At 36.4% G+C, this 23255-nt stretch overlaps 1 protein-coding gene across 2 annotated transcripts; it reads right to left on the bottom strand.

Moving 5' to 3' along the window:
• Nucleotides 1-1921: 1921 nt before the first annotated feature.
• On the bottom strand, nt 1922-22893 carry LOC123879346 (zinc finger protein 37-like). Of its 2 annotated transcripts, XM_045927002.1 has the most exons (20): nt 22415-22893; nt 20092-20152; nt 19673-19746; nt 19070-19174; nt 15788-15907; nt 15131-15241; nt 14602-14652; nt 12053-12439; nt 10772-10860; nt 10380-10461; nt 9648-9725; nt 9088-9179; nt 8609-8726; nt 8033-8122; nt 7236-7371; nt 6393-6596; nt 6005-6133; nt 5091-5206; nt 4227-4426; nt 1922-3667 (listed from the first exon to the last, which is right to left on the bottom strand). In XM_045927002.1, the coding sequence occupies exons 2-20, from the start codon at nt 20127-20129 to the stop codon at nt 3590-3592; spliced, it is 2298 nt and encodes a 765-aa protein (XP_045782958.1). In that variant the 5' UTR covers nt 20130-20152; nt 22415-22893; the 3' UTR covers nt 1922-3589. The 2 variants fall into 2 exon arrangements, with proteins under 2 accessions (XP_045782958.1, XP_045782959.1); XM_045927003.1 differs by lacking the exon at nt 19673-19746 and having other exon boundaries at nt 1922-3895; nt 20018-20152; nt 22415-22892.
• Between the last annotated feature and the right edge of the window lie 362 nt (nt 22894-23255).

The raw sequence follows: 23255 nt of genomic DNA, 5'->3' as shown, positions 1-23255 counted from the left end.
CATTCGTTTTTTTAGATTAAAAATCTCGGATAACCTCTACACATAAAACTTGTGTTTTTTGTGTTGGTTATGGGAGGACATTCCAATAATTCGATAAAAATATTTAAATAATACCTGCTTTTCTGAGTGACGCCAATACATTTGTATGGGATTACGTAACAGAGAGAGCGCTATCCAAACTTCTTACCGAGTATAGAGTATAAAATATTACGTGCCTGTTTGAAATAAACATATTTAAATAGTAAGGCTGTCTTAACTTTTAAGATGTCTTTCAGTATTCGAAACTAAATGAACTAACGTTAGTTTAAGTTGAACTAAACTAACATTAGTTAAAAATTTAGTTATTCTGAATTCATACAGTGGCAATTCGTCTAGTATTCTTTGATTTTCTTCAATGTCTTTACAAAAAAAAAAAAACTAAGTATTCCAATTTTCTTTAGTTTACATAAAGTATAAAATCAAAAGTAACTTTTTAGTAAACTAAAGAGCAATACGAGTGTAAACAGAAATTGCTTAAAGCTCTCAATTAAATAGTTTAGTTTTTAACCGACTTCAAAAAATGGAGGAGGTTCTCAATTCGCCGGAATTTTTTTTTTTTTTATAAACAGTACGGAAACAGCTTTTTACAGAAAAAAATTGACTTAACTAAATCTGACAGATATCTTAGTGCTGTCAAATATAATGCATACATTTTGAGATTTTACTCGCCATTTTCATTCTATGTGTCAACTACAACTACAACTGTACAAGGAACCAAAAGCTTATTTTGCTATAATCCGCCAAACCAAAGAAATCTGTATGGTGCAACATGCAGCATGCGACATGCGCCGCCCGCCCTCCCACTGATAAACATGCAGGAAAAGCCAGCCACCAAGCAATGCAATATTTCCTGCATGTTTATCAGTGGGGAGGGCGGGCGGTGCATGTTGCACCATTCAGATTTCTTTAGTTTGGCGGATTATAGCAAATTAAGCTTTTGGTTCCTTGTAGTTGCATAGTTAAAATGGCGAGTGAGGTCTCAAAATGTATTCATTAAAACAGTTCAATTTCATTTTTTACTCACAACTAAAGTGGTGCAAGTAAATAATTATAAAAAATGAACACAAATAAACATTTTTGTTTTAATTTCTGTAATAATAATAATTTTGATTTCGCTTAATTTATGATTTTAGACTTATCCGTGGTTTAACGACGTAATATTGTATAAAATAACCGAGAACCCATTCCTACGTGGTATGTACCCACAGAACTCTAAATATGGTAATGGAAATGGCATATCGATTTAACTGGCAAATTTTAGTGCACGTAATATCAAATATTACGTGGACAAAAATGTCATTAAGACACTCTTTTTGAATTCATGGTAAAAAATTACACATAATATCTCTAACATACAAAAACAACGTAAATTAGATAGTAAAGCTATGTGAATACGTTTGTTTTTACAATAACACGCACTGATGTTTCATTAGTCACCTGCGCGGTGACAACTCACGCTTCTTTACCAATTCTATTCTGATTTTGAATTCTGTGGATTTACCCGTTATTTTATACAATGTTACTTATTATTAAAAATACATAATATTACTATTTACGTGTTTGTTTAAAATACTTAACAAATATAAAAACAACTATATATACTTATTTATTAATAGTTATATTATAATAATAATAAAGAGCCAAATACCCAATTTTGTATTCGAAAATGTCGATGCTAGGGATGTGCCGAAATATATCGATAATTGTGAATAATATCGATATAAGAAAAAGTATATTTATATTTTACCGACAAAGATTCGAAAGTATGCAAAAAATTGTAGAAATTGTAAAGAAGTATAGAATAATAAGAATTTGGTATTAGTTCTAATTTTAGATTTTATCCAACTTAAAGGAGCACATAAAAAAATCATCGATATTGATCCCAAATATCGATATTTTTGGCACATTCATAGATCTACCCTTTTTTATTTCCTACTATTGTTTTAACTACCATCCATCATAAAATGTATCTAAGGCTGATTCATTAAAAAATGTCCTTCCGGCGTCATTTTTAGGGTTCCGTTATCTGTACCTCAAAAGGGAAAACGGAACCCTTACATTTTTTTCGAAAACCTACTTATGGATGGTGACATAGTATATTAACTTTGTACATAATTATATAACAAAATTTAGTTTAAGTATATGTACAGAGTTTAATGCGGAAGTATTTGGGAACCCATCGCAATATTAAGCCTAAAAGCCATTATGTGAATAATGGAAGAGCTCAAACCTCTAGCAATGAGTAAAATGACGCAGAAAACAATTCTAACTCCTTAAATTGGAAGTTTCATTTAGTTCAAATACCTATATTTCATAACAATGACTCAATATATAAAAATATTAGATTTCCATTATTATAATATAATTTTAAAAATCATAATTTTTGAGTTACGGCGCTTTCATTCCGAAAGCATATTAATCAAAGACACAATTGAATACAGTCTTGAGTCGTTTTTCAGTGATATACAACCAAAAAATTGTAGATAACCGCTATAATTAAACTTATCAAAAAGTAATCGTGTAAAATAGTAAAGTCCATAGTTCCAAAATAAAAATAAGTAAAAAAATCTGCACATGCAGAAATAAACAACCGTTATGATTACATATTATTTTTAAAAAAAATCATCGAACGCAAAAATCGTAATTCTTGACTTAGGTCACACCTTAAAAGATGAAATAATAAAATTAAAGCATTATCATTTAAATAGAAACAAATAAATGAGCCAATATACCTTTCAAAAATACATCCTTGTGAAAAATCCATTATTTCAAAACCTCTCATATATCTAAAGAGCTCAAAACAAAAAAAAATATTTTACATTTTTTTTTAAATAATCATAATTTCTTAGTTAGGTCACTTCAATGAGGCCGGAAGTGCATTTCTATCTTAAATTATAATATAGAGAAAAATACTTTCTAAGTAACGACCTAAAGGCTATTTATCACAGTATAGCAATCGTACAGTTCAGAAACTTTTTTTGGTTTTTGAACATTGCAAAACACACTTGATCCCACAAACTATACTGTCTTATACAAAATCCCTTTTGGCATATTTGAAATGGTTAATATATTTAATCACAACTGTCAATTAATAAAATAAAGATTTCTCACATTTCAATATCGATTTATCGTATCATTTTATTAGCATTTACTCAATATGAATTATAAATACAACGATTATATTATTGATATTCCGAATATTTGATAAAATATCGAATATCACCTTCCTGTGATTTACAAATATTAGGGAGGTGACATGCGATGTTTTATAAACCATTCGCCATACCATAACATTATTATTATCGCACTTCTATGCCCAGCAATGGGCCATTAATGACAGATGACGACTAAATGAAATCGTCACTCATTAAAAATTTTGTTAATACATCCTTTGATAGTCAAATGTGTCAAAAGGGACACATTTGATTGATGAATAATCGAAAAGACAATATGCGTTAGTCAGTTTCCGAACTGTACGATAGCTAGTCTGCGCTGTATAGTATGTAGATTCTAGACTTTGGCGTTTGGAACGCGGCTTGTCGCTTACGCACTACTGCTTGAGGCGCTTATAGTTCGCCAGGTGACTATTCAAATGCTGCGCCAACTGATCCGCCCGTGTGAATGACGCCTGAGAGAGAGACAGCACGATATAGCCTTATCATGTAAGAGGGACAAAATATAAAGAGCTGCTTTATTCCGAGGAGCGGTGTACCACAACAAGTTCTTTGTGATAATGGACCAACATTCGCAACACCCATAATATGGGTTTAGTAAGGTAATGGTGTTATAGGCGCTTGTAGGTAGCCAGGTGACTGTTCAAATGCTCCGCCAACTGATCCGCCCGTGTGAACGACGCCTGGGAGAGAAGAGACAGCACGATATAGCCTTAGCATGTGAGAAAAGATCAAAATACTGCATTCGTACATCGATAACACGAGATATTAGAATGAAGGAAACAACGTGTTTTGGGCTAAGTAGTAGGGTAGGTGTTATAGACACTTGTAGTTAGCCAGGTGATTTAGGAATAAAAAAACTTATTTTAAAACAGTTTATTCACATATTGGTGTTAATTAAGCTAAATAATATAGTGAATATAATTCTCCTTTCTTCCAACTTCCCCGAAGGTATTTTTTTTAATTTATTGAAGATATTGTGCACAACCGATTTAGCATTATGGTCACACTCACCTTACACACGACGCATCTGTAGAGCTGCTTCGCGTGGTTGTGTATGTGCCGCGTGAGGGAGTGCGTGTGAGTGAACCGCTTGCCACACTGCGCGCATACGTGTGGCAAGCGCGACGGCGCGGACGACGCGTGCGCGCTCGCCCTGTGTCGGCGCAGCTGCTCGTACCGGCCGAAGGAACTGCCGCACTCCGAGCAGCGGCCTACCACAACACATTGTTAGTGACAACGGATCACAGTTCGCGTCATGAGAGACACAAAGTAAAGTGTGACGCACCAACGACGCATGTGCGCTCACCCAGTTTTTCACAAAAAAAAAGTTTGATTTGCATATGTGGACTACCACAATACGTTATTAGCGATAAGGGCCAACAATTCGCATCTCGAAAGTATAAAATTTGATTACTGCACAGATTCTATATGCAAAAACTCACTTCCCTTGAGAATCTATTGTCAGTGTCGTGATGTAGCACCATCAGGTGCTACATCACGACTACACGAACCATCACGCAAATGCCAATAACTGTACAAAGTCTCAATACGTGAACACAAGGTATCGAACATTCTTTTTTTTTTGTATGAGGTATTTTAAGAGGTACTTATCATCTAATCAGTATTTAATATTAGCTCCGCCCCACGGTGTTACCCGCGGTGAATAAACTTGTGAATTCCGCGGGAACCATGCATTTTTACGAGATAAAAAGTAGCATATGTGCTAATCCAGTGTATAATCTATCTCCACTCTAAATTTCAGCCAAATCCATGCAGTAGTTATTGCGTGAAGGAGTAACAAACTTACACTCATACAGACACACACACACACACACACACACACACATTATAATATTCGTGTGATGTATGTCTTACCTGCTCTCTCATCAGCAGTATGCGTGCGATCGTGCGCCGCTAATTCAGCGTCATCTTCGAAACACTTCCGACAAACTTCGCATCGAACTGTCATGGCACCGCGGTGGGCTTCCGCTCTGAAAAAAATAATTCGCTGTGTATATTTCAAGCTTATTGAAAAAAGTCGGTTTACTGACGATAGTTGAACGTGACAACAAAGGCCGATTGTGCTTCTTTGTCGCTCGTTCCGCGCTCTCGCTTGCACTTCAAGCCTTACATGGAACGCCTCAGAGCGAGGTAACGCCGCATGAGTCATGTTTTTTCGTGCGTGCAGCCGGCTCTATATTAATTATAAGACGTTGTCACGTCAAAAACCAAGGTTTCAAAAAAACCAAAGTTTCATTACAGTTAGTTAGTTTAAGTGTAGTCATTACTCATTTATTCAAAACAACAATTAAGTGTGAAAAGTTGGAAGTCTCCGTTCTTGAATTAGCACTCTGTGGTATACTGGAGTCTATCTTTTTATTTATCGGCCTGCCATAGTCTATTGCCGTCTAACAATGGTCTATATGGCATATTAATTACATAATGGCATATTATTGTAAATTGTACATTTGAAAAGAGCAACCGCCGAGTTTCTTGCTGGTTCTCCTCGGTAGGAACAGCATTCCGAACCAGTGGTAGATTATTTTGACGATTCGAAAGCAGTTGTAAAAGTTTACTTGAATAAAAATGATTTGAATTTGAATTTGAATTTATCTACTACAATATAACAAACTTCGACTGCAAATGTATGTTTCATTTTATATCGGTCTGACAAGCGAGTTTGAATGCCCTCGCCTTGAAGGGTCTACTGCCGTCTACTCCTAGTACCGTCTTTGCAGTTTAGTTTGGTAAAAGGTCTACTGTGGTCTACTTAACTGTGGGGTACTCACTTGTGCTCATACAGTTTTTCGCGACGGCTGAATGTCTCGTTGCAACAGTCACACTCGTAACGGTCAGATGAACGAGAACGAGAATTAGAATTGCCGCCACCTTTGTTTTGATGAGAACGTCTATGGATTCTGTAAAAAATAAATTATATTGATAAATAAATGAACTAAATATTATTAGAAAAATTATAAAATTTTTGGTCCTTCGAACCGGATATATTTTTCTAGAGGAAACGCGAAAATTGGGATTGTAATGCACTGTGGTAGTAAAAACTATAATACCCCATCCAGGTTAGCCTTCTCCATGTTAGACTGCTATTGTCACTTACCATGCCCCCACCCTTAAAGGGTCAACTGCAATCTACTATGGTCTAGTAAAAAAGATACGTACTTGAGAGTAACCCTCGTAGAATACCATTTTCTACAGACATGGCATTGGAAGCTCTTGTCAGCGGATTCGTTTTCCGATTCGCTGATCTCGTCCTGCGCCGGCGCCGGTCCGATCGCGGCCGCGGTCCGTTCCGGGTCCGAATCGGAATCTGATTCCGAGTTTGTACCGGATGTTGGGCCGTAGGACCATGCGCCGAAGGAAGTGCTGAAATAATTTGTTTTTTGAATTTTTTTGGAATGTAGACACTCAAAACGTATCTCTTTCGTGTCAAAACTGTTCTAAGGGACAGTTTTTCATATTTTATGGGATTTTGTTTAGTTAAACAAAAAACTGAAACAGTAAAGTTTTTTTTTTTATTTGTACCAACTAGAAAGTTAAGATAAAAAGACAGAAAAAGTGGACAGGGAAGCACTTATCTCTATAAGAGATCTCTACAAGTAACCCTTGGCAGTGCGAGAGGTTGTAAAGGGAGTATAGGTACAGCACGTAAAATAGGTATAGGTAGGTTTTTTATATTTTATGGGATTTTCTTAAGTCAAAGTCAAAATCAAAATCATTTGTTCAAAGTAGGTACTATTGTACTCCTTTTGATGGTCGAAATTGTTAAATTTGTACGATATAGTGGTGATAATTAATTACGTAACTTAAAACTAAAGCTACGAGGGTTCCAAACGCGCCCAAATCTGAGAAGAGCTAAACAAAAAAAGTTTTTCATATTTTATGGAATTTTCTTTAGTTTAACAAAAAATGAAAAAATGAAAAAATGAAATATGTACTAGAATACGATGCTAGAAACTTTGTCCAAGTGGATTTACTTTAAAAATCCCGTGGGAAAAAGATTACCTGTCTTCCTCGGGATTGGTGACTGAAGGTGGGTCCTGATTCTTTTGTTTCCCTTCATCATCAGACTCGCTGTCAGAACTGTCCGAGGAGCTGGAGCTGTCTGATGATGATGAGGAAGATGATGATGAGGAACTACCTGTGAAATAAAAAATTAACACAACTCGTAATTTTGTTTGACTTTTTAACCGACTTTATAAAAGGAGGAGGTTCTCAACTCGTCATCTTTCTTGCAAATAATTATCTTATCTTGAATTTCGAATATTTTTTTTGAAAAAATGTTTGCCATTGGTTGGTATATCAAAATGGTTAGCGCACACTGAGATTTGTGCCGCTACTCTATTATTTGTCCCATACAAATGATAAAGTAGAGGCACAAATTTTTCACACAATCATTTGTATGGGATGACGTAACAGAGAGAGCGCTATACTTCTTTCAAATTAAAATTCAAAATATTTTTATTCAATTAGACTTTTACAAGTACTTTTGAATCGTCAACGGCATCTACTACTGATTCGGAATGCCTCACCTACCGAGAAGAACCAGCAAGAAACTCGGCGGTTGCTCTTTTCAAAGATTTGACATACAATATTATGCCATGTATAAAAGTGATTGGAGTCCCGCGCATTGCTGGAGCGAGCTGCAGGTCAAATCCACTCTCTTTTATCATTTACATAATCTTCGTTTGTATAATATGTTTTTCTCAGGAGCAATAGTTTAATAGATTTTTTAAAATTGTGTAAAGACAATTCCAAAATTGATTGCTTTATGGAGATAGGATATAGTTTGAATAACTTACCCGATCCAGAGCTACTGCTGCCGGAGTCAGAATTGGAACTATCTTCCAACTTCTCTACTGGCGCATCTAATTCCTTCACTGACGCTCCTCCTGTAAAAGATTATAAACAACTATATAATGCCCGCGACTTCGTCCGCGTGGAATTAGGTTTTCAAAGATCCCGTGGGAACTCATTGCATTCCGGGATAAAAAGTTGCCGAAGTTAATTTCCGGGACGTAAGCTACCTCGGTACCTCATACAAATCGGTCAAGCAGATTAGTCTTTGGGACTCCCTTTACTTCGGCGGGGAGGGGCAACGCACGCACAACAGACGGAAACGTTTAAGTGCGGAAACCAGCCCAGAGAGAAGAAGAAGAAGACTCCATTGGGAACTCTTTGATTTTCCGGGATAAAAAATAGAATCGGTTAAACTGTTGGGCCGTGAAAAGGCAGCAGACAAACAGACAGACAGACAGACACACTTTCGCATTTATAATATTAGTATGGATGGATGTATATATGTCGTCTGAAGGGTCACCTAACGAAGAGGTATCTTGACTATGAATCTCAGTGTGTGTATGTATGTTAGCACTTACCCTCTGAGCTCCTAATGGATAAAACTTCGTCGCTTTCGTCTTTATTCAGTCTCTGCACTTGGTCCATCGGTGGTTTTTTGAATTGCGCCGCAAGAAGGTGCGCGCCGTATAGGTCGTCCTATGAAAAAGTTAAACAGCACTCAAACCCGACTACTACCCGCGAACTGCAGATAGATAGCGATAGATATAGTAAAATTGTTTTTCTGTCGCTCAATGTTTTTTAATATAGCACTATATATTTATACTAGAGGATGCCCGCGGCTTCGCCCGCGTGGATTTCAGTTTTTTTAATCCGGTAGGAACTCTCCGATTTTCCGGAATGAAAAGTAGCCTATGGGGGTGTGCCCCAGGTCTGTACCAAATTTCATTAAAATCGGGCCGTGAAAAGGTAGCAGACAGACAGACAGACACACTTCGCATTTATAATATTAGTATGGATAGTATGGATTAAGATTTCGGTTCCTTGTATAATCACTAACCTTATCAATATTGGCGTATTTCTCGTGTATATGTCTCAGGGCACGCAGGTTTTCATCCAGACTCAGGGAGTCCGATGCTTGGCTTGGTGATCCTGCATAATTCAAACATACATAATGAAAACCGGCCAAGAGCGAGTCAGACTAGCGCACCGACGGTTCCGTACTCGGGTATTTTCTTCGACATTTTGCACGATAAATCAAAAACTAGTATGCATAAAAATCTGTTTTAGAATGTACAGGTAAAGCCCTTTCATATGATACTCTACTTGTATAGTTATCTTACTTTGAAACTTGAAAATAATTATTTATCTGTTCATGAATACATTTTAATTTTTTTTTTTTGATGTAACCACAAATTCAGTTTTCGAATTTTTTTCCTTTACTCGTGCTATAAGACCTACCTACCTGCCTGATTCTAGGTTAACGGCAAGTACCATATATATAGGTTTTCTTGACAGACACTACAGATAGACGGACAGACAGATGGACAATAAAATGATACTATAAGGGTTCCTTTCTTCCTTTTGAGGTACGGAACCCAAAAAATGTGGGAAACTCACCCAAATCCGGTTCATCGTCGCTGTCTACGGTGATAGGTTCCGAGTTGAGGGGCATCAAGTTGTTACGCACGCGGATCTCTAAAACACACGCACTCATATCATAATGCAAATAACGTGTAGTATATATCGCGTCCGGTGGGAGGCTTCGGCCGTGGCTAGTTACCACCCTACCGGCAAAGCCGTGCCGCCAAGCGATTTAGCGTTCCGGTACGATGCCGTATAGAAATCGAAGAAGTATGGGTTTAATGAAAACTGCCATACCCCTTCCAGGTTAGCCCGCTTCCATCTTAGACCGCATCATCACTTATGCACCGCCCGCCCTCCCACTGATAAACATGCAGAAAAAGCCAGTCACCGGCAAGCCACAAAGAACTTTGCAATTAGGCATTGTAAGGTCTACATCTCCTGAGGATGCTCCGGTGTCGCGGCGAAACGTGCGTCGAGTGGTGTTGGGATTTGTGTGACGCTGCGTGGTGGTGGTGCGCGTGGCTTGCTTGGTGGCTGGCTTTTCCTGCATGTTTATCAGTGGGAGGGCGGGCGGTGCATGTCGCATGCTGCATGTTGCAGATTTCTTTGGTTTGGCGGATTATAGCAAATTAAGCTTTTGGTTCCTCGTATGTCATGGACTTCCGCAAAATAACGCCTGCTTCTATACTACATCCTACCATTATGTGATTAATGGAAAAGGGTCACGACCCTCAGTAATGAGGAATAACGACTATAGAGACTTACTTCCTTGCGGCTGTTGTCTTTGGTCCGCCACAATCTTCCTCGGCCTTCCCCGCTTGCCCTTCACTCGTTCTGGATTGCCCGCCTATGGATATCACACAAGTTTTATTATTTTTATGTTTGACATTTCTAGCTGTCATTTAAGTATCTGAGATTAATAAATAAACAAGTGTAAATTAAAAATTTATAACACCCCCGACAAGTGAAGGTTACAGTAACTAGACAAGAGCTGATTACTTTCAAACGGCTGAACCGATTTTCTTGGATTATAGCTAAGAACACTCTAAAAAATAAACTAAATTAAAATCGGTTCATTCGTTTAGGAGCTACGATGCCACAGACATACACAGATACACCCCTCTTTTTGGGTCGGGGGTTAAAAACAAAGAACTTACGGAATCTTTCTTAGCACTCGGAGTCCTTTTGGTGTATTTGCGTTTTACGCGCGGAGTCGACTCGCCGGCGGACGACGATGCGGCCGAGTCTATCGTAAAATATAACAATTATTCCATAAAATAAGAAAAATACGGAACCCTAAAAACGGTCAAGTGCGAGTCGGTCTCGCCCACGAAGGCTTCCGTACCATCATAGCAAGGTATACCAAACACTTTTATGTGAACACTGCAAGTTAATAATGAACAGCGCCATCTATGTGAGATGGGCATGAAGCTCATTTAACATTTATTTCTAATCCATCGAAGGTTTGCTATGAAAAAATATTTCCAAATCGCATTGCTGCTTCACTGAAGCAGCAATGTACAACCAACCAATGCCAAATGAGTCTCATAGCTTTCATTTAGCGAATCACCCCGTTCTGATAACTTTTTAACATAAAATACTTATGAATTAAAATAACTACAATATAAAAATTTAGCTAGTCAAGTCCTATCTGTACTAATATTATAAATGCGAAAGTGTGTCTGTTTGTCTGACTGCTAGTTTTTGACGAAGTTTGGTACACGTACAGGGTTAACTTGCATGCATACCGGGGCTTTTTTATCCCGGGAAATCAAAAAGCTCCCACGGGATTTTTAAAAACCGGACGAAGTCGCGGGCGTCATCTAGTATCTATAAAAAGGAAATTAAGTAAATTTTTATAATTTTCTCAACATGCGAAGCAAAGCGTCAATTCCTTATTCCCAATTCCTAATTTCTAATTCCTTTACCAACAAAAGTATAAAACGAAATTCTATCATAGAAACGTTTTTAATAAATAAAAAAAGTGTTTTTCTATACCCACCATGCACCATAGACTAAATCACATTTTTTACATTAACTTCCATAAATAAATGCACGGTTAGATTTGCAAATCAATATATATTTAAAAAAAAAAAGTTGTTTTCTAACATCCATGCATCAACCAATTTATTACTACTTACTTTACTACACTTACCTCCATAATAATATAAATATAATAACAGCATCATTTTCGCATAAAAATATATTTTTTGATAAAATTATGTATTTAAATTTGCATAAAAAATACGTATACGATAAAAAAATTCGGAATAGGCAAAGAGATTTTTTTGTAATCCATGCACCATAAACTACATTTAATTTTTTCAATTTACATAAAATGCACGGTTTGCAACATTATCTATTTTTATTAATTTTATAAAAAAATTCGAAAAAATATTTTTTTTCTACATCCATGCGAGCTAACTACGTTTTTTTACCTTTACGTTTCAAAAATTTCGCGTTTCGTCTCATAATTATTTTTTTATCCCCCACTTTTCGTACCGTGCCAATCTTCTGGGGCGCTTTCTGGGCCACTTTTTGAGGAACTTTCTGGGCCACTTTTTGGGGAACTTTCTGGGCCACTTTTTGAGGAACTTTCTGGGCCACTTTTTGAGGAACTTTCTGGGCCACTTTTTGAGGAACTTTCTGGGCCGCTTTTTGGGGAACTTTTTGGGCCACTCTTTGGGAAACTTTCTGGGCCACTTTTTGGGGAACCTTCTGGACCACTTTTCTCATAGTGCCCATCTTATTCGACGGCATTTTTTTTACAACACGCGACGTCGTCGAGTTCGAAGGTATCGCAATTGTCGTTTTCACGATTTTCGCTATTCGGAAAACAATTTTTTTTAAATCTTGATTTTTATAAATAAATTTTGAAAAAAATGCTTCTGTTTATTTATGGAAAAGTAACATATATATGAAATTAAAAAACAAAAATTATGCAATTCACGATTTTCAAAAAAAAAAAAAAATACAATTGTTTCACTAAATATTTTTCTTTCTTCTAAATTCTAGATAACAAACTGTCTATATTTTTAGGCTTATGGATACAAAACCAAGTACTTAAAACTTATTTTATCTGTTGTTTAAAAAAAAAATAAGTTTTTTTTACTTCAAAAGCGTGATTATATACATAAGGTGAGCTTTACCTATAATAACATTAGTATAAGATTTTGCTGTTGATAGAATTCAAGCATAACACTCAGCGTTAAAGTAAAATGGACTTTAGCCACCTTATTGTAAAGCTCAAGTTCGTTTATACATCTAGAGTCATCTTGTATAAAAATTCTTGCCACTGAATTTTTCACTTTAAATCAAGGATATTTAGGTCCATTTTATAATCTGTTCATAAACATACTGTCGGTACAGCCGCAGGGGCTCTTATTATTTTGCTTTTAGTTTATTATTTTTACTGTCTTCGTTTATAGTGCGTACTTTTGAGATCTCACTCGCCATTTTTAACCCCCGACCCAAAAAGAAGGGTGTTATAAGTTTGACGTGTGTGTCCGTGTATCTGTGCATCGTAGCTCCTAAACTATTGAACCGATTTTAATTTAGTTTTTTTTTTTTGTTTTGAAAGGTGGCTTGATCGAGAGTGTTCTTAGCTATAATTGAAGAAAATTGGTTTAGCCGTTTGAAAGTTATCAGCTCTTTTCTAGTTACTGTAACCTTCACTTGTCAGGGGTGTTATAAATTTTTAATTTACACTTGTAGTTCTATATGCCAACGGTTATGTCAAAAGAACGAATCATCTTTAAATCAAGGACAGAAATCGTACTTTTGACATGACATTTGACAGCTAAAATCTAAATGGCGAGTGAGTTTGCAAAATGTATACTTACATTATAAAAAATAATTAAACGTTCTTTCTATTCTCAGAATAAAATAGAATACTATTTTAATATATTCACTGTAATTAAATACGAATTTACGTGCCGCATCTTGCCAAAGGCGCAACTGTGACAGCGGTGGGTGTACACCCGCAGGAGAATTTGGCATCCATCTAATCATAATTTTCATTAAACTTCTCTTTGCTACTTGCTTGTGTTCATTATTTATATAATGAACACGGAACGTGCCCAGGTATCGTGACCGTATCTAAGCAAGCAGACTTTACTCTGAGTCATTGTCGCTCGATTTCTATCAACGTTAGCGAAATGTAAAATCTCATACTAAGCAAACTGAAGTGAGTTAGTGTTAGTGAAAGACCAATACATTGGTGTTAGCAAAGTATGAACTTATAATTTCTTATCATATAATCTTGTAATTTACTTCAACGATCGAAGAATGGAAAAATGGAAGATTTACAATGCGATCCAAGTAAGAATAGGAAAGTCAATGACCTCGGTATGTCAACTGTCACTTGAAAAGTATGGAGGTCTATAAAATGTACAAAAAACGGTCAAGTGCGAGTGAGACTCGCATTCAAAGGGTTCCGTACCATCGCACCAGATTATGTATTTTTTTTTTAAATTTTTATTTACGTGGCGGCCATTTTGAAATTTCTATTACATTCAAACAGTGGGGGTCTCCAAAATTTTTTTTTGCTATTGTATCATGTGGGATATAAAAAATGAAAGAGGAAAAATTCTGGATTCATAAATAAAGTACAATGTACAGGGACGCAAGCTAGGTACCTCGGTACCAAATTTCATACAAATCGGTTAAACGGATGGGTTTTAGGGAATCCCATGGGAACTCTTTGATTTTCCGGGATAAAAAATAGCCTATGCCCGACCCCCGGGATATAAGCTGACTCTGTACCAAATTTCGTCAGAATCGGTTAAACTGTTGGGCCGTGAAAAGGTAGCAGACACACAGACAGACAGATAGACACACTTTCGCATTTATAATATTAGTATGGATTAATTTATATAATCTGGTGCTGGCTTTAAGACGTCACAAAATGACGGAAAGACTCTCCTATTCTTAGTTCAATCGCAATAAACAGTTTTTGGAAAAGCCCTAAGTATAGCATACTACTTACCTCCCGTGGCTCGCCGTCTGTATTCTCTCTTGGCCTTCTTTTCCAGGGCTTCTGGGTATAAAAAAGCATTATTTTATGACTGAAAGATGTAGGTATTGTGCTAGAATTTTTGAGACTTAGGGTCCCGTACCTCAAAAGGAAATGGGATCACTTTATTGTCTATCTGTCTGTCCGTCTATCGTGTCTGTCAAGAAACCTATAGGGTACTTCCCGTTGACCTAGAATCATGAAATAGTAATGAAACACTAGTAAAGGAAAAAATTCGAAAACTGTGCATTTGTGGTTACATCACACAAAAAAAAATTAAAATTTGTTTCAATTTTCAAAGTAAGAAAACTAAACCAAGTGGGGTTTGATATGAAAGGGCTTTACCTGTACATTCTAAAACAGATTTTTATTTAAGTATTTTTATACAAAATAGTGATTTATCGTGCAAAATGTCGGAAAAAATTCCCGAGTACGGAACCCTCGGTGCGCAAGTCTGACTCGCACTTGGACGATTTTTATTTTGAACTAACGAAAATCTTACCCATTTCCCTAGCCCGTTTCCTAGCTAAGTATTCTGGGCTAGTTTTGTCCACGCGTGGGCGTCCTCGCTTGCGTTTTTCTCCTGTATCTGGTCGGTTATTCATTACTGCGGCTGGGAATAAAACATTAAGATTGTAATAGTTCTTAAAAACATTATGTTATTATAAATACAGGGTTTAATTTGAACACTAGCAAAAACGAAGACAGGTGGATAACTTGATAAGATACCACGAAAGAACCCGTATTTTTAAGTCCGCAATGTATTGCAAATAAAACATCTGACTGACGTTAGAGGTCAACAACCGTTGCGTAGACCACCTACGAACGCGGCATTGATCCCGAGATTCAGCTATACATTGCGGGTTTGAAAAATACTTAATCACTAAAACTTGATGTCATTGATTTTTCTTGTACAAAGTAGGTACTTACTTGGTTTTAGTTAAATAATGTTAATAGTAAAATGTTGTAATCTCTGGGTTTTCAAAAAAAAAAAAAAATTGCATTACTTTACTCTATGTGTCATCTGTCAAAGGACGGTCCACTTTTATAATAAGGACTAAAATCGTACTTTTTGTTAAAATGACGAGTGAGATCTCATTTGGTATGCATTATATGTCATTAGATGCCGTATAAAAAGGCGAAGTTCTTTCTGTCTTACCCATTTCTCTTGCCTGTTTCCTTGCTGCCAAGTTGGCCAAGTACTCTGGGCTTGTCTTGTCGATCCTTGGCCTCCCCCTCTTCCTTTTAATGGGAGGGGGGGTAACGTTCGACGCGGCCGCTGGAGGGGGGTAGAAATATGCGAAAATAAACATAATTGCATGCGGCTTTAACCAAAAAAACTACTTGTCTACTGGCTGAGAAAATAAACTTATAATTATGTGTGTAGTTTGTATGTATGCCTCATACTACGCTAAGTTTGCACCTCGCGTCTATTAACAGGGCTCTCCCCGTCACTTACTCCATACAATCGTAGTTCCAATTTCATTTGAATATCAAGCAACTAAAGTCCATGAAATTTTGCAGACATATTCTAGAAACTGATATCTGTGCCTGTGGTGTTTTAGATTTTTCTAAAAATATGTAGTTTCAAAATTACAGGGGCTCAAAGATTTGTATGTGAATTTTTAAGACCTCGTAACTTTGAAACCGAATATTTTAACAGAAATCTGGAAAACCACAGGTATAGATATTAGTTCCTGGAACGTTTCTACAAAATTCCATTGAATACGATTGGTTAGTATTCATATGAGAGACGAACTACGTTTGTATGGAGCGAGTGACGGAGAGACCGTCACCTAAGCATCAGTCACTGATGTACGGTACTGTGAAGTACGGTATGCGAACCCTACTGACTGGTGAGCGGGGAAGTGGGAGAGGCGCCGCATTCCAGCGAGGTGCAAACTTAGCGCGACCGATATTGGTACTGATTCTGAGCACAACTTAAAGTGTTCGCATTCTTTTCTTACTAATGTAATATGAAAAGGACAGCCATAGTTTGACAGTTTTTTTAAATTTAGAACTGTCAAACCTCGTGACTTTAGCTGCCAGTCGCGAGCCTATTGTTCAAATTTGTAGCGTGCACTAAAATTTAGAGTCTTTAAATGTAAAATTCATGTTCCGTCCTTTTTTAGCAATATTAAAAAGAAAAAGATGCAGATACTCTAAATTTAGTTTAGAGAAAGACAACAGAATTGGTGCCATTGTCGAAGAAATTGGCATGATAAGACAGGAAAATAAGAATTCGATTTTAAGTAATTTAAAAATAGCATGGTAAAGTCTGCCCAGTTATACTTAGCAGTGAACGACAATACATAGAAATATTCTGAACGCTAAGTAGCGAAATGTCTATGGTGGGTGAGTATTACATCGATGGTTTAGGTCACAGATACACAAATTACAAAATAAAACTGTCGATTTTACAGGAGAGCTGAGAGAGAGAGAGAGATGTTCAGATTAAATAACAAAAAGGTCGACGGTTAAAACCCCGCCCATTGCACTATTGTCGTACCTACTCCTAGCACAAGCCTGACGCTTAGTTGGAGAGGAAAGGGGAATATTAGTCATTTAACATGCCTAATATTCTTAAAAATAAAATAAAAAATAGTAGATGATTTGAATAATGATAACAACTCTTGACCCGATTCTAAACTGTATTAAAATTATCTACTGTTGGTGCTAGTCATAATCTGAACTTTAAACAGCTCTTCTGCAAAATCGACTAATGTGTAGTTAGTGCAATTTTCAATATTAGATTGCTTAAGACTTCGTCTGTGTTGGTGTTAGCTGGCGCGCGTGCTCTGCCTTTTTGGAGTGTTTTTTTTGTTGACTGACTGTGAAGCGCTCTAAGGGGGTGCTGCGCGTGTGTCGGCGAGCGCCGGCACAGACGAGGACCATACTTGTACAGTTTCCCCTAACTTGTTACAAATAACTACAAACTTGACATTGGCTAATCTTTGTAAAGCCAGACGAGAGAGGAGAAAAAAAATAAAAAACTAACTACACATCCGTAAATGTCACTTTGCCTCGGCCAATAACAGCAGCAGTTAGTGACCAATCATGAGCCTGCGATTTACGCTTTTATACTTGGTCATGTTTAAAAGACGTGCCATCTTATGTCATCTCCAATATTCGAATGACAGTAGTTAGAAACGCGATTTCTATGTTTTGTCGTTCACTGATACTTACCAATGCGTGAGTTTTATCAAAAAAATTCATGCACACAAATCTACGGCTTTATAGGTAGGTAATAGGTACGTATATTTCTTGGAAAAACTAAAAAATAATTTGCTTTTTTATTCAAAAAATATCAGCTTCTATTAAGAAACAAAAACATGACTAGTATAAAATTCAAAAGCAACGCAAATCTAACTACTTTTTGCGTAAACTGATACGACCTAAGCACAATGCACACCATCAGAGTGGAGCTGATTGGTTGGTGACTCAAAATGGTCAACACCCACTGCGTTTTTTGTCTCTATCATTTATATGGGATTACGTAACAGAGAGAGTCCTATAAGGATTTTTGAAAATTCAACCCCTAAGGGGGTAAAAATAGGGATTACAAATTTGTGTAGTCTACATGGACGCAAATGATCATTGTATATATTATATATAATTAATTAATTAAGGTTAATTTACTGAATTATGTATTAAACATTGCTACGCACATTAACAAATGTGTGATATAAATGTAGGTAGTTGGTTATTCCTGTTTGTACAGTTAAGAAAATAAAATTGTTTAATTTATTTGAAAAAAACTGGTAAATGCTGGATCCACACTGCATTGTATGTACTTGCATTTAATATAAGTGCCTCTATAAAATATTTGCACGCCATCGCATGGCAAATGTGGTGATACTAAAATGAATAGTTGTAATATCTTTGTTAACCTGCATTTAGAGCAAATAAATGATTGATTGATTGATATATTAACTTCTCTCCGTGGATAGAGTATAGTATGAGCTTGAGCATTCAATGTGAACGCGGCCTGCGGTACAATCGGTTAACTGTATTGCAACTAACACTTCTATACCTATTTTGATTTCTGTGACCGACTCATAGTGGCGTGCAGCTCATAGGGGCATAAAAGCACTGCTTACCCAAGAAATAGTAATCCTAGTTGTATTTTTTTTTATTAGACTCACGCTTGTCTGCAATCATACCTGGTGGCAAGTGATGATGCAGCCTAAACTCAATGCTCATTATAACTAGCCAGTAAGTGCGTTCCGACCTAACCCTTTATACACCAGCCCATACAACGTAGTGTGGGACGCCCTCCAGCACGATGGACCGACGATATAAAGCGGCTGGCGGGAAGTGGCTGGATGAGGGAGACTGAGGACAGGGTGTGGTGGCGCTCTATAGGGAAGGCATATGTCCAACAGTGGACGTCCACAGGCTGATGATGATGATACAGTATGACTGATGATATAGTACTTACCAACATTGATTTCCGGTTTGTGTCTATTGGCGTACAGTTCCACCGCAGGAGGAACGAAGTGAGACACGGGGGAGCGGTAGTCCACACTCATTGGGAGGGGGGGCGCTAGAAAAAAAAAACCGGTCAAGTGCGAGTCGGACTCGTACACGAAGGGTTCCGTATCATCGTACAAGATATACACCTTTATATTGTATAGAAGCAGGCTTCACTTAGCGGAAGTCCATGATATACAAAGAATCATAAACTTAATCCATACTTCCATACTATCCATACTAATATTATAAATGCGAAAGTGTGTCTGTCTGTCTGTCTGCTACCTTTTCACGGCCCAACGCTGAATTTAACTACGCATAACTACGCAACGCTAATTTTAATTAAATTTGGTACAGACATGGGATACATCCCGGGGATGGACACAGGCTACTTTTTATCCGGGAAAATCAAAGAGTTCCTATGGGATTTTAAAAAACCGAAATCCACGCGGGCGAAGCCGCGGGCATCCTCTAGTTTGCTATAATGCAGTTTGTTTGCCCCAGCTATGATACACACAGTATATTTGCATAGAGACATACAAGCACTGCCTACCCCAGCTGTGATACACACCGTATATGTCACCATTAGGCTCCCTCTTCTTCTCCGGCGAGGTCTGCTCATCTGCAGACTCGGCTCCATTGATGGGCATAGAGACATACCAGCACTGCTTACCCCAGCAGCTATGATACACACCATATATGTGCATAGAGACATACAAGCACTGTTTACCCCAGCACACACCGTTTATATCACCATTAGGCTCCCTCTTCTTCTCTGGTGATGTCTGCTCATCTGCAGACTCTGCTCCATTGATGTGCATAGGGACATACAAGCACTGCCTACCCCAGCTATGATACACGCCGTATATGTGCATAGAGACATACAAGCACTACCTATCCCAGCTATGATACACACCATATATGTCTCCATTGGGCTCCCTCTTCTTCTCCGGCGAGGTCTGCTCATCTGCAGACTCGGTTCCATTTATGTGCATAGCTGTTTCCAGTTGGCTCTCGCACAGTGCCATGGCTTTATATACGCGATGCTATACTGGAATACAAGAAGAATAGAAGTATTTTATTAATATAGTAGAAATAGCCTAGTGCCAACCTTTCTTATGGTTGCCAATGGGACCCAGACTTAGTAACAACTAAGTCTCCACTGTCCGTCTGTTTGTCTGTTTGTCAACTGGCTGTATCTTGTGAACCATAATAGGTAGAGACTTAGAGAGTTGAAATTTTTACAGAATGTGTATATCTATTGCCACTATAATAACAAATAATAAAAATTTCAAATGAAAATTAATAAAATATTAAAAAGTGTTATTGCTTGATGATAAGGAACCCTTATGTAAGAGTCCGATATGCAATTTTTTAACCCCCAACTCAAGAAGAGGGGTGTTATAAGTTTGATGTGTGTATCTGTCTGTGGCGTCATAGCTCCTAAACTAATGAACCGATTTTAATTTAGTTTTTTTTTGTTTGAAAGGTGGCTTGATTGAGAGTGTTCTTAGCTATAATTCACGAAAATCTGTTCAGCCGTTTGAAAGTTATCAGCTCTTTTCTAGTTACTGTAACCTTCACTTGTCGGGGGTGTTATTTTTTAATTTACACTTGTTTTCATGACTACAACTCGCCATTATTAATTTTTTATCTACAGTAATATTATTACCCCTTACTTTTCCCTTCATAATCCTTGAACAATAGTTACTAAGTTACATGTTTGTTCTAGGATACTTCTGGTATATGACATCCAAGGTCTATTTTACTATACTACTACTTGATTCCCGCGACTTCGTCCGCGCGGATTTAGGTTTTTTCAACAATAGATAGATAGATAGTCTTTATTGTACACAAAAACATGTAAACAAACAAGACAGAAGGAAGAAAACAGAAAAAACAATTGTGTGCAAAGGCAGCCTTATTGCTCAGAGCAATCTCTACCAGGCAACTTTTGCTGAAAGGAGAAGCTAGCGTTGTATAGTGCCAAGTCGCAAAGAATTATTTGAAATTACTTATATATATACACATATATTAATTATTATATTATATGTATAAATACACATACAAATACATAAATTCTAAGTAATAATAATATTCCAATCCAAAAATATATTCTAATTAAGGATCATTTTAAAACTATGTAATAACTAATTAGTTTATTGTAAGATATGATACTGTTATAAAAAAATTGTGTAGAACATGAACACAAATACATTGTTATTTCCTTTATAAAATGCTTGTTTTTTAATTTATTTATATTTTTTATATTATTATTATTAATTTATTTATATTTATTAATTTAATCTTAAAGTGCTGTTATATCTAGTAGTGTCCATTGACATATCTTACTTTATAGTTAGTCTTTATTTTAAGATACTTTGTTCTTGTGTTCTTTAAATTACACTAGCACTAAACTTTGTTCTTCCTTGTGTTCTTTAAACTGCACTAACACTATAACTACACTAGCTCAAAAGCCTTAAAGTCTATGTTTTAGTTCTGTGTTGTTTATAATAATTTTTTTAAGAATCCATTAATCTGAACATTCCTATACTATACTGGCCGCTTATAACATAGTGATTACATACTCTGTGAAGAGTACTTTAAAAAAAATATTAAAAAAAAAACATTCCTATACTCCAGCGTCCTCTGGTTTTTCATAGTGCTGGAATAGTGAGATTCTACGGTATGCATTGGACCCCTAACACCATTGTTGGAGTAAATCTATGAATTAAGACGATCAGCCAAACATTGTAATATGACATCTACATCCTACATCACACAAACTTAGTGGAAACACTTAATTCTGGTGTCTCGTTTTTTCTGATTAAAATCTTAAACTGAAAATGCATAATATTGTTACTTTAAATTAATTCAACTTATTAGGTATAAAAGCACTCTGTTTACTATAAAGTTTAACAAATAACAAGATGGTTTTATTTAGGATTATGTTGTTCTGACTGTTGAAAACCTACACTAGTATTTTGACAGAATATTACTGTATTATACTTATCCCTTTATTAAGTGAAAAAGGTTTATTATTTTCGCTATCAGTTTGAAATACTAGATTTTCAACCAATATTTCTTATCTACTTAATTAAAAGACAGTTTTATACATGTATACGTTGTTTTAAACAACAAGTTTGAAGCCCTATACTAGTACTTTGACCCGGAGTTGTTTGTTTATCCTGTAAGAAGTTTACAAGTCTACATTACACCAAGTCATAGTTCAATGCAAAGTTGTTCAGCCTTATAACGGTATGTAATTACAATTCTTATCGAAATAGCAGTAAAAAGCATCAATAAAACTTACCTATTAGTTCAATGAAACCATTTTGTACCAATGCAAAAAATATCCCTTTACACTACTAAGTAATCGTTAAATACTACCACGGCGACAACTTAAACACACCAAAAAGTCACTAAAAGTTAAATATATCAAGGGAGAAACGATTGAAAAACATTAAGGTTACGAAAATATAAGGACTCGGGTAAAGTAATAATCAATTGTATAGTCGGACTAAAACCATCCTAAGGCGATAATAAGACGTGTTGAAATCAGGAAAACCCCAACGTTTCAACCGCTAAATTATGCGCGCACCACATTATTTTTGTTTGGGAAAGATTTTAAAAGTGGTCACAAAAGTTTACGAACGCGATTCACGGATATATAAACAAATCTGCAAAACCTATGTACTGGCTGAACGTCCATTGCTTCACCAAGATGGGGTAGCTACTGCCTGCGAAAGGTGTGAGAAAGACAAAATTATTTTTTTGCTGGCAACATTGTCTATAAGTCAACCATTTTGTGTCAAACCTTTGACGTTTTATGCCCATTTAACAAAACAGCCTAACTTTTAAAACAATAACAAATGAAATTGAACTTTATCGTTTTGAGATAAGTTGTATTTTTCATTGTAGAAAATTGTAACAACAACGATGACTCATTGACTGCGGTTACTCATTCCAGTACTCCTCAACTTATTAGTGTTACACACAAAACAACCAAATATCGTACGCAAAAAAATTAATCAATGCAATTATTTTTAAAATATAAACAAAAATTTATTGTATCGCTCGGATTAGATTTGGTATTTTAAAAATTATCAATAAAATAGACTTTTTGTGTTTAACCTGCAACATTATGATGGGTG

The sequence above is a fragment of the Maniola jurtina genome, chromosome 28, assembly GCF_905333055.1.
Source record: "Maniola jurtina chromosome 28, ilManJurt1.1, whole genome shotgun sequence".
Classification (NCBI taxonomy): domain Eukaryota; kingdom Metazoa; phylum Arthropoda; class Insecta; order Lepidoptera; family Nymphalidae; genus Maniola; species Maniola jurtina.
Note: the sequence above shows the minus strand (reverse complement) of the source record. Positions and strands in the feature narration are given on the sequence as shown.